This window comes from Heteronotia binoei, chromosome 18, assembly GCF_032191835.1.
Source record: "Heteronotia binoei isolate CCM8104 ecotype False Entrance Well chromosome 18, APGP_CSIRO_Hbin_v1, whole genome shotgun sequence".
Lineage (NCBI taxonomy): Eukaryota > Metazoa > Chordata > Lepidosauria > Squamata > Gekkonidae > Heteronotia > Heteronotia binoei.
In genome coordinates, this window is record NC_083240.1 from 13732602 (window position 1) to 13744680 (window position 12079).

A 12079-nucleotide genomic window follows, 5' to 3' on the forward strand; every position below is an offset into this window, starting at 1 on the left:
TGCATGTAAAACAGGTAGCACTTCTGAGAAGGCTACCTTATAGGTCCTGGCCTTAAGTCTCCTGCCTAGCAGCCTAAATTTTTCCTCCAGGACCTTATGACTGCAGTTCCCCACATCATTGGTGCCAACATGTATCACGACCACAGGCTCCTCCCCAGCACTGTCTATCAGCCTATCTACAACATGTGTAATGTCTGCTACCTTCGCACCAGGCAGGTAAGTCACCATACAGTCAGTACACAGTTTTGCCACCCAGCTGTCTACTTGCCTAAGGATCGAATCACCAACTACCAAGACCCCCTCTCTCTCCCTGCCCATGGATGGTTCCTTGGCGCGAAAGGATAACTGCTCACCAACTGAAGAAGAGGTCCCTTCTGAGGGCGCAGTCCCCTTATCCTCAGCATGGTGCCCTGTTCCCTCTCGACCCTCATGCTCCCTAGCAGCAACAGGGCTGCCTTGTTCAGAGTTGGGCTCATCTAATACATCCCCAAGAGTATTCTCCGAGCGCCTGACTCTCTCTGCTTCTCCAGGTCAGTCACCTCAGCCTCAAGGGTACAAACTCGTTCCCTGAGGACCAGGAGCTCCTTGCATCGAGCACACACCAAAGGCTTCTGTCACGTGGGCAGATAGTCATACATGTGACACTCAGTGCAAAACACTGGAAAGCCCCCACCCCCCTGCTGGCATTCTACCTTCATGATAGCTTTTAAAAAATATACAGTCCCCTTTTAAATCCTGTTTGTTTATGTGGCTCTCCTTCTGGAGAGTCTACTTACCTTATTGGGAACACAAGGAAAATAGGGATCTGGGTTCCTGGTCCTTACACAGCCCCCAGGCTAAGAGCCACAGGCCAAGAGCACTTTAGCTCTCGCCCTTCGGCTCGCGCCAAAAGTTTGCGCCTCTGGCAAGGTGCAGCTTAATAATGCAAAAAGGGTGGGGCCTCAGTCTGCCCCAGGAACACAGCCACTCCTAATCTATCAGCAACAATCACCTTCAGCCCACTCAAACCAAACAGACAACAGTTCCCCAACAACCACAAACTCAGAATTTTCAGCAATCACACAGTCACACAAACTCAGAAATTCTCAGCAACTTCCCCAGCTGTTCAGAAAGCCAAACCTCACCCTTATAGCACTTATTATCTGCTCTCTCTCAGAACTCTCTGAAATGTGCTCAGCCTCTGGCAAGGCGTAGCTTAATAATGATGCATTGAAGGACTTTCTTCTGTTAGGATTCACTAATCACAAGGACGTCAGATGCAGATACTTCTTGTTCACTGTCCTCCGGTCAAAACCAGCAACAAAAATGAATTTCCACTAGCTAAGAGCAATGGAGCACTTAATAAGTCTAAACTAGCTTGATCTTGTCAGAACTTGGAAGCTAAGCAGGGTCTGTACTTGGAGGGGAGACCATCAGGGAAGACTGGAGCCGCTGTGCAGAGGAAGGCAAACCACCTCCACTCATCTCCTGCCTTGAAATGAGGGGTGTGCATTTGGTCTGGCTGAACTGAATACAACCCCAAAAATAGCCGATTCGGCTGTATTCGGGCCATATACAGCAGAATCAGATTCTCTGATCTGATCCAGCTGCTGAACACAGCAGCCACTAATTTGGGCGGCTGTTCCGCTCCATTATACTGTATGGACCACTGAAGTCGATGGCAAAATAGAGTATGATGAATGGTGGCTGGGGTGGGGGGGGTGGAGACGGTTTGAGGTAGAGGCTCCAAATTTGCAACGCAGCTTCAGGAGCTTCTTCCCTACAGATCCCCCAAGTTTCACAACAATTGGTCCAGGGGTCCAATTCTAGGGGCATCCAAAGAGGTGTCAGAAACAAACTGGAACACTGGCTCAGCTTAGGTGTTACTACCTCTCAATACATACAGACAGAATACAACAGTGATCTTTAACTAACGTGGGCCACCGAGCCATTCTTGCCAGATTTCAAGGCCCTACTGGGCTGACCTGGGTGGCCCCCATCTAATCCAATTTCATCAGATCTCAGAAGCTAAGCAGGGTCAGCTTTGGTCAGTATTTGGATGGGAGACCACCAAAAAACACCAAGGGTGTCATGCAGAGGCAGGCAATGGCAAAACCACCTCTGTTCATCTCTTGCCTTGAAAACCTGACAGGGTCACCGTAAGTGTGCTGCAACTTGATGGCATTTCCCCCCACCACTGGGCTGTCATTTCTGGAAGGACCTGTTGTGAGTGTGCATGCACAGAGAGCTATGGGGGTACACCTTCTGTCTGTATTTTGCTCACATGTTGCTAGAAGCAGCAAGATGGTGAAGCAAGGTCACTAAGCAGAGGAGAGGATTGTTTTAACTTCGTCTCTGCAAAAACTCTACTTTGGCTACTCTGTCCCCACTCCACTCTGCCCAGCACCCTCATCAGTCAGTCCGTGCGCACGCTTGTGGAATGTAGCCTCACTCCTCTGGTGAAGTCACAACTCAGGTGCTGCCTCTTCCTATCATGTGACTATGACTTCCTGTCACATGCCTGCAGCACACAGGAATATAGTGAATGAGCGTGCCTGGTCTCTTTTGATGCAACCCTAGGGAAAACACCTCCAAATAGGAGACTGACATACGATACACAAGGGAAGAGAACAGTATGACCACATGACAAGTGGTGTGTATGTTAACTGCCATCAAGTTGCTTCCAACTTATGAAGACCCTATGAATTAATGCCCTCCGGAACATCCTTTCGTTAACAGCCTTGCTCGGGGTCTTGTAAATGGAGGGCCCCTGTGGTCTCCTTGATTGAGTCCATCCATCTCATGGGCAGTCCCCTTTTCCTGCTGCCTTCAACTTACGTTCCCAGAATTGGGATTTCTTAAAAACATCCATCTACAAAGTCGTCATTCCAAACTATACACCTCCCTTTGCAGCAGTGGGGAATTTGAGAAGGGAAGGTAAACACAATTCTTGCAAGTAGAGTTTTTTGTTTTGTTTTTTTAAAAACACTATTATTATGGCCTAAGATTGTTTTGTATGGTAGCGATGAAAGGGAATCCTTACTGGCCAATGATAACCAACGCGAAACAAACAAATCCTGTCATTTCTGGAGCGGCAGCTATTAACAGTGCTGTACAAAGCACTTTCTAGGCTCGCTTCTTTGGAAGCGATTCAACTGGTGGAGCTTTTTTCATCTGTGCCATAGGTCTTTATCTCTTTGACCACCAGCCGTTGTGTGACATTTGGGTGTGGCGGTAACAGCCCCATCCGGCACGCTGCTGCCTTTAGATAAAATATTAATGCAGCAACAGAAGCAATTCAGACACTTTCAACTGCCATCTATTAAAAAAAACAGAATAATTCCAAATTTGACAGCTCAGAGACCTCCACACCAGCTGGTGTTGAAAAGGTGTGCTGCTCTAGTGAGAGGTACCCAATCCCGGCTGAAGCCCTTTGCTGCCAGCGGTGCAGACTTACAAAGGCTGTTGCCGGAGCGTCTGAAGTTTATCCCAGTACTTCTGCCGAAACTTCTCTGCTCGCTCAGCTGCGTCGACCGAGTCTGGCTGGCTGGCCACAGCACGCTTCGCAACCTGGCAAGGGAACGAGCACAGGGTTGGCAAAGCCAAGGACGTTATCTAGGCCTCCCATTTCGTGTGTGTGTTTTCGTTTCAGAAGAGAAGCCAAAAATGCAAACAAAGGGAGCTGGGAGGCACAAATTAGACTTCAGCACCAGGAAATTGACTGCACTGAATCATTTCCTGGATGCAACTTATCAACTGCCGTGAAACAAACAAACAAACAAACAAAAAATAGACTTATAAGCCAAGGGGACAGGAGATGAATTCTAAGAAGCTTCAGAACGAGCATTATAGGTTTCATACCCAGTAGCTCTGGATTGGATCCTGCTAGTTTTTCCAGGGTGGGAGAGAGAGGAGGGAGCATCCTTTTAGATCCCTGGAAAAGCAAAGCTGGGAACTGTGCAACCTGCACAGACAATTCCCACACAAGATGAGGGCTAGAGGAAGGAGGAGAGTTGGGGGAGACAGAGCAAAAAAGCTGAGAAAATCCAACCCTCTCTTTACCACTATTAACAATTTATATCTATTGCAATAAAATAAGAATGAGACCAGCAGAATAAAATCAGCAGCAGAGTACCAAAAAACTGTAAAGGGGGGGGGGGGGGAGAGAGATTAAAACATACATTCGACCCCAACAAACATATCCCATTGGGGGTGGGGGGGAAGGGGGAACTATCAAGTCAAGATGGCAAAACAGCCTCAGATATAAAAAATCTGCAGCAAAGCAGAATATTTCTGTCAAGAGGCTACTGTGTTCCAGGTGTCTGGCCAAGGGCTAAACGAATCTCCCACAGGGAGGCATTCCATAGCTCTAGGGCAGGGGTGAGGAATCTTTTCTCTGCCAAGGGCCATTTGGATATTTATAACATCATTCGCAGGCTATACAAAATTACCAACTTAAAAAACAGTGCTCCGCCGAGGGAGAATGATTCAGGCCAGCAAAATTAATGCAAATAGTTGTTTTTCTATTTGAAGCCACATGGGGAGAGCCTAATTCAGCACACACAGATATACTGACCTGACGCCATAGACAAATGCCTAGATCCAGGCATATTAGACCACATCCCCTAATATTAGTGCATTAGGTCACACTCCTTAGCATATTAGGCCACACCATCTGGGATAGTCATATGCAAACTGAACTGGTGGCAGCTCGCTCCCACCCCCACCCCGTCAGCTCTCCCTCCCTCCCTTCAGCTGCTTCCAGCAGACCTTTAAAGGCACCCACATATCCCAGCAGCAATCCTTCACAATGCCCGCAAGGGGGGGGGCACAGCTCAGCAGTCCCCGAGGGCCAGACCAAGTGATCTCAAGGGCTGTAAATGGCCTTCAAGCCTGACGTTCCCCACCCCTGCTCTAGGGCCACCACCGATAAGGCACTGCTGTGTGTAGAAGACACTCTGAGCATTTTGCCCAATGGACATGATTTGCTGGTCTCAGCCTGAAAGGCAAGTTCATATGGCAGCTGGCAATAAGGTATGTACAGAAGTTAACTTTATGCATGGTCCTCACCCCATCCAAAGCATCCTCAAAGCAACTGAGCCAGTATTTCCTGGCCATGGCATCGTCTGTCAGGTCAACTGTGTCAGGGACATAGACAGAGGGGTCCTTCAGCAAAGGCAGGTTAACCAGCGTCCGCTCCAAACGATCCATTTCCAGCATGTCGAACTGGGCACAGGATGGAGGCAGAAGAGAAAGGTTATGGAAAAAATACAGTAAAACCAGACTGGGCCAGCGATCTGTGGGTATTCATTCACTTTATTCCTTTTGCAAACAAACTTGTCTTCAGGCCAGCTGGACTCGTTAGGGAGCACATATCGAAACCCAATAAAAAAGCAGCAGTAAGTCTGCACAAGGGGTTACAGGGGACAAAAGCATTCCAGGTGGTATGCATAGACAGCTTCAAGAGGGGATTGGATAAACATATGGAGCAGAGGTCCATCAGTGGCTATTAGCCATAGGGTAGAGATGGAACTCTCTGTTTGGGGCAGTGATACTCTCTGAGAGTTGGACTGGATGGGCCATTGGCCTGATCCAACATAGCTTCTCTTATGTTCTTATGCTTACCCCAGCTACAGAAGGAATGGCTGATGGGTTAAGACAAAAGAATTTTATGACAGTTGTCCACAGTCAGAGATGGTGACCTTCTTGCTTGCCCTGGATCTAAAGCGCTCCATTGCTTCCACAGTGTTCATTCCATCTTTCATGTGGCCTTTGGCCATGTGTTTCCCATCCAGCCAATCAGTCTTGGCTGTGCAAATAAAGAACTGGGACCCATTTGTACTGGGTCCAGCATTTGCCGTAGACCAGCATTGACTGCTTCACATGGGCGTGCAGGGTGCAGCAACCCGTGTGCATTTGACTGAGGGGAGGGACAGTGGCTCAGTGGTAGAGCATCTGCTTGGTAAGCAGAAGGTCCCAGGTTCAATCCCCAGCATCTCCAACTAAAAAGGGTCCAAGCAAATAGGGGTGGAAAACCTCAGCTTGAGACCCTGGAGAGCCGCTGCCAGTCTGAGTAGATAATACTGACTTTGATGGACCGAGGGTCTTATTCAGTAGAAGGCAGCTTCATGTGTTCATGTGACTAAATTAAAAGTGACATAAATGAATAGATAAAATATGAGCCTCCCCTGCAATGGGGACTTGGAGAGTCCTGCCTGGGGTTGCCAGACCAAGGGGTTGGCCATGCACAAGGCATGACACAGAAAGCTGGCTGTGCATTAGGATGGGGGGAGAGGGGAGAATTATGCAGTTCTGTCCCAATGAGACTCACCGTGCCGCTCCTTTCACGCTGCATGGGGCAGATATCGGGCGACGTGCTCATCAGTCCTGAACTGCTGGCGTAGTTTTCTCCCCAGCTGTACTGGTTGGGATCTAGGAGGAGGCACAAGGCAAAAACAAAGAACTGTCAACCCCACTCTCTCCGCCAAACCTACCTCACAGGGTTGTTGTGAGGATAAACTGGCAGAGAGAACAATGTAAATAGCTTTGGGTCCCCCATTGGGGAGAAAAGCAGGGTACAAATGAATCAAATAAATAAATGATACTCAAAATGCTGCATAATAGTAAAAAAAAATAAGACCTCCTTCCTTGGAGGTTTTTAAGCAGAGGCTAGATGGCCAACTGACAGCAATGCTGATTCTGTGAATTAGGCAGCTCATGAGAAGGAGGGCAGGAAAGGTTGTATCAGTGCCTAGTTCTTGAGGCACTTTCTTACACACTCAGGGAAATGCTGATTGGCACTTTGGGGTCCATTTTTCTCCAGGCCAGTTTGGCCAGGGATCCTGGAGGTTTTTGTCATCTTCTGAGCATGGAACAGGGGTTACTGCTGTGTGTGTGTGTGTGTGGGAGGTATTTGTGAAGTTCCTGCCTTCTTCAGGGGGTTGGACTAGGTGACCCTGGAGGTCCCTTCCAGCTCTATGATTCTAAGACACAAATTTGCCGGAAAAAAATACAGAGCAAAAAGGGGTCGCTGTTACAAAATTGTGTTTCTGGCGGCTTCCAACTAGCAGTCACAAATACAATTAAGCCGAGAACTGACAGTGACTCCATCTCGCTCCCCCCCGCCTTCCCCGACACACACAAACAGGGTTCACTCCCTAACGAGGAAAGGGCCACAGCAACTGACAGACAGCCCTTCCGATGAGCAGAAGCCTGAAATGACACTTCCCTGCTCCTCTAGCCAATTAGTATAATCTGAACTGTGCCCTGCTGGAGGAGAAGTCGCGGCGGGAAGCCCAGCTTCCTCTCCTCTCGCCTTTTCATTCAGAGAAGCAGCCACTTTTGGCACAGATGAAGAAGCTGACTGAGTCAGCCAAAGCCTTTAAACCTGCCACGGTCAATGGAGTGAGAAATCTAACACGCGGTGCCCAGAAATCCAGGCAACATTCAGAGGAGGGAAAAAAGCACGACCTGACTGACTTGTGTTGCTAAGCTTAACTCTTTTCCAAGGAGGAGGGAGAAACAGTGGGGCTCCCCACAGACGCTTGCCTGGCTATTCTGGAACGCTGGAGTTACATAACAGAGCTGCGGCTGTACTTACTGTCTTCTTCGGCTCCTTTTAAGAACGCCCCGATGGCTCCAAGGTAGCCTTCGTGTCTCAGGAACAGCGCCTGCACTTCTCCCTGCCAGAAGAGGCAAAAATTAGGTTTGGATGGCCTCCTTCAGAGCTAAAGCCGCTTCTCAGTATGACTTGGATTTATTACTGTTTTGTAAAAATCTAGTTGGTTCGGTAACCTCTGCCTGAGGGTGAAATTGTAAGGCAATCACGTTTTGCAAGGTGACAAGCATGGTTCTTCAACCAGGCTCCCAGAAACTGCTTACATGAATGCATATGAAGGTGCATGCTACGGATGGGTCCATCAAGGTCACTATCGTCTACTCAGACTGGCAGCAGCTCTCCAGGGTCTTAAGCGATGGCCTTTCACATCACCTGCTGCTAGTTCCTTTTAACTGGAGAAGCCAGACATTGAACCTGGGCCCTTTTGTGTGCCAGGAAGACTCTACCGCTGAGCGACAGCTCGAATGGAGATGACGACACAGATTGGGGTGGCCAAACTGTGGCTCAGGAACAGCTCTTTCACACACATTGTGTGGCTCTCGAAGCCTCCCTCCCACTCCATTGGCCAGCTGGGAGAAGGAATTTGTCTCTCTAAATCACTTCTCCAAGCCAGCCAGCAGCTTGGAGAATGCACTTGAAGTTGTTCTTTCCACCTCTCCCTACCTCCTCCCTCATCTATTTGCTTTCCTTCTTTCCTTGGGGCTCTCAAACATCCAACGTGTATTCTATGTGGCTCTTCCATTAAGCAAATTTGGCCACCCCTGACACAGATCAATAGCGTGTTACGAAACCAAACAGTCACTAAAGGGTGAAGAGGGCTTTTAGCAGGGACCAGTAATAAAATGGCTTTATGCAGACTCTGGCTGCTGTCCCGTTTCGTTCCAGAGCTGGCAGAGGCTCTCTGGGGCCTCCTTTCTGACAGAGATCCAGGGACCGACTGTGTGCGATGCACGTTCTCCACCAGGAAGCCACACTCCCTCCCCACTGATGTTTCGCTATAACGAGACAGATGGTTCATCTAGCCCACCGCTGCTCTTCCTGACCAGCAACAGCTCTTGAAAGTCTCCTACTACCAGAACTGTTTAAGCTGGAGAAGCCTGAGATTGAACCTGAGATCTTTCTGCATGCAAAGCACACCCTGTCCCACCAAGCCGTTGTCCCTCCCTGAGAAGAGGCAAGAGGCAGACCACTTCTCGTCATGGCCGTTTCCTTCCCACTGTGGTCCAAACATCTGATTGTTTTCCCGTGATGGGCATGCCAAAATAGTCTCCCTCCTATGTCACTCTGGCTCTGTTCTTTTCCTTTCAGGGACCCAAAAAAGATCTGCAGGAAGGGGAAGCACGGCTGGGCTTTCTTGGACACAAATGTGTGGTGTGTGCGTGAGATGGGAGAGGAGTCAGGGAAAAAGAAGACGGCAGGATGTTCGGACACAGTGTTCTCAACTCAGGATCCTCATGATGACCAGAGTCTGAGAACCTCTGGCTTTAGGGAACTTCAAAGCCCTTCCAGACCAACAATTTCATTAGGGAAAAATCTGTAACCCAAATCAGGTCATGGTTTATTACTTCTTATAATACCTTTTTTTTTTTTTTTAAGTGCTCATTTTCTGGGCTAAAACGGCTGAAGCTGAGGACTGCCAGATCTTATAGCTTTAGCCAGTCCTACATTTGGAAGCATGCCGTCCTCCTTAACCCATTCCCTCAAAGCTGAAAGTCACCCATGTTTCAGGGATGTATTAAGAGGATTCATGGAATAATAGCTGAATCATCCTTGCCTTGGAGAAGAAATTAATACTGTAAGTGATTGTGCGCATGGTGACGGGGTGTCCTCGGATGAAAAAGCCTCCGAAATATATTTTGTTCAAGTTGTGGAGTTTGGCGTAAAGACAAGCGAGCTGCCCGATGTCATTGCTGATCATATGCAGCAAGCTTTTTGCCATATCTTCTTTGGAAAAGTCTATGAAAGCAAAAGGAGAAATAAAGATATTAGAGGGGCGATTAAAGTCAAAAGGTCTCTCATGAATAAATTTTTGATACAAATCCAATCTAAAAAAAGGAACACAAACAGCTGTTCTAGAGCACATCAGGAATACAACTGGGGGACTAGGCTTGGCTATGTCTGTTCATCTCCGGTTCAAAGAGAAGAACTCTTAAGAAGAATAAGTGACTTACAGCAAGATAGAAACTTTGCAGACAAATCCACCCGAAAATGTGCCTGATGGCACCTGGTTTTTGGCCACTGTGTGACAGTGTTGGACTGGATGGGCCACTGGCCTGATCCAACATGCCTTCTCTTGTGTTCTCTTATGGGTTGCGTGAAGTCTACAAACTCTTATTTTTGGTTGGTACCTTTGTCGGCTGTGGCAGATTTCCCAAAACTGCTGGCTATTAGGTTTCCACTGAGCCCAAGAGTTTGGTAAGCGCCACCGTACACGTCTTTCACCAGCATGTCAACGTTTGTGTGCTGTCCCTTCGAAGCAAGCTGCAGCAATTCATCAAACTTCTAGCAAAACACAAAAGCAGACCCCTCCAGTTACCATGAGAATGTCCTCTTGAGTCAGGCAGACGATACTGTCTGATACCTGGAACTCTGCAGATCATACTTGGGGCACGGATATCCGTGCTACCATCTCTCCTTCCCATGGAGTCACAAAACAATCAGAAGGAAAAGTGGAAGCTCTCTCAGTCTCTCTGTAGCCTGCATTTTGCAGTGCTTCAGGGACTGTGCTTTCATTAATGGGAAAATAACATTCTTGGGATGAGGAGGCTCACAATGACAAGAGCCTGGAAGTCTTTGATTTACAGGGCCATACCACTTCACACTGCAGGCAGGGGTTCTCATGACTGCTCTTCCATTCCCCCCCCCCAATAGAATAATACTTCCATCCAGAGAACCAGCATGTCAGGGAAAAGGATTCTAGCCTAGCTTTCCACTTGGATCTGTGTTCAATCTCTGTTTGCGGAGAAATTTATTATACAGAGGAACGTTTAGTCACAAGTCCTTCTTCCATGCTGGTACAGTAAGAACACTGACTACCATTTCAGTGAGAGCTACGTCTTCATCTGGGAAGAACATCTACCTTTCAACCCCTTTACTCATAAGGCCATGAATATGTGTATTGTCTGCGACAGAGAATTCTCCATGCATTCTCTAAGATGCGGTTGAGGAGTCTTCACTTCCTAGCCACACATCATGAAGTGACAGAAACGGGGGCTACCCATATTACCTTTGTTTTTGTAAGCAATGCTCCAAGACCCCAGAAGGTCCCTCCTCCGATTGAGCTTCCTCCAATCCACTCAAATTTATCCTCCGTTTCCACCTATCAAAGACAAGATTAGCATGCAAGGTAATAATTAGTTTGGGGGAGGGTTCCCAAATGAACACATCTATACTTCACTACAGATAGGGCTTTTTTGTAGCAGGAACTCCTTTGCATATTAGGCCACACCCCTCTGATGTAGCCAGTCTTCCAAGAGCTTACAGTAGGCCCTTTAAGAAGAGCCCTGTAAGCTCTTTGAGGATTGGCTACATCAGGGGTGTGTGGCCTAATATGCAAAGGAATTCCTGCTACAAAAAAAGCCGACTACAGACCTCTTTGGACAGTCTCCTCTCCCTACCCATCTCTCCAGATTTCTTTTTACTCCCAGGAAGAAGACGACGACAACATTGGATTTATATTCCGCCCTCCACTCAGAGTGGCTCACAATTTCCTTTATCTTCCTCCCTCACAACAGACACCCTGTGAAGTGGGTGAGGCTGAGAGGGCTCTCACAGCAGCTGCCCTTTCAAGAACAACCTCTGCCAGAGCTGTGGCTGACCCAAGGCCATTCCAGCAGGTGCAAGTGGAGGAGTGGGGAATCAAACCCGGTTCTCCCAGATAAGAGTCCGCACATTAACCACTACACCAGACTGGCCCTTGTTCAAGCTGGAAGATCTTCTGTTCAACTAAGTGTGGGATGTCCCAGTCCACTTTACGAAAAGAGGGTCTCTTCCTGATGAGAAATCCGAAAAGCCCAAAATGTGTCCATCTCTCTACATGATAGAACTGAAGATCCACTGCTTCAAAGAGCCAGTGTGGGGTAGTGGACCCTGGGCAGCTGGGGTCTGAATCTCCATCTCTACCACAGAAGCTCACTGGGTGACTTTGTGTCCCCTCACAAATTTGTGGCCCCACCTACTTCACAGGGCTCCTGTTCTGTGGAAGAGGAGAGAATAATGTTCTAAAAGCTACTTTGACCCCCAACTAGGGAGACAAGCAGGAGAAAAATATGTTGACGCAGTGCATCTTCTTTACTGCACACGATGCACAGAAAAATCCCTCCAAGATTTTCTGTGAACAACTGGATTTCCCCAGTGAGAGACAGACAACTTGTTATGTCCAGGCTGGCCTGCCTGACTTCTGTACCCTCCGTAACAGCATTACATGCTAAAGCAGCTGAGGAATTCGTGTTACAATACTACCTGCTGGAAGACAACGGATAT

General features: G+C 48.1%; 1 protein-coding gene across 1 annotated transcript in view; it reads right to left on the minus strand.

The window, feature by feature from the left end:
• The window catches only part of PANK4 (pantothenate kinase 4 (inactive)), a 40708-nt gene that overhangs the window by 16914 nt on the left and 11715 nt on the right, over positions 1 to 12079 (minus strand). The window contains exons 5-11 of the mRNA XM_060259198.1: positions 10824 to 10916; positions 9946 to 10099; positions 9372 to 9553; positions 7580 to 7661; positions 6311 to 6411; positions 5050 to 5205; positions 3437 to 3549 (exon numbers count right to left, since the gene is read on the minus strand). Of these exons, the coding sequence (XP_060115181.1) occupies positions 3437 to 3549; positions 5050 to 5205; positions 6311 to 6411; positions 7580 to 7661; positions 9372 to 9553; positions 9946 to 10099; positions 10824 to 10916 (881 nt within the window). The remainder of the gene's footprint in view (positions 1 to 3436; positions 3550 to 5049; positions 5206 to 6310; positions 6412 to 7579; positions 7662 to 9371; positions 9554 to 9945; positions 10100 to 10823; positions 10917 to 12079) is intronic.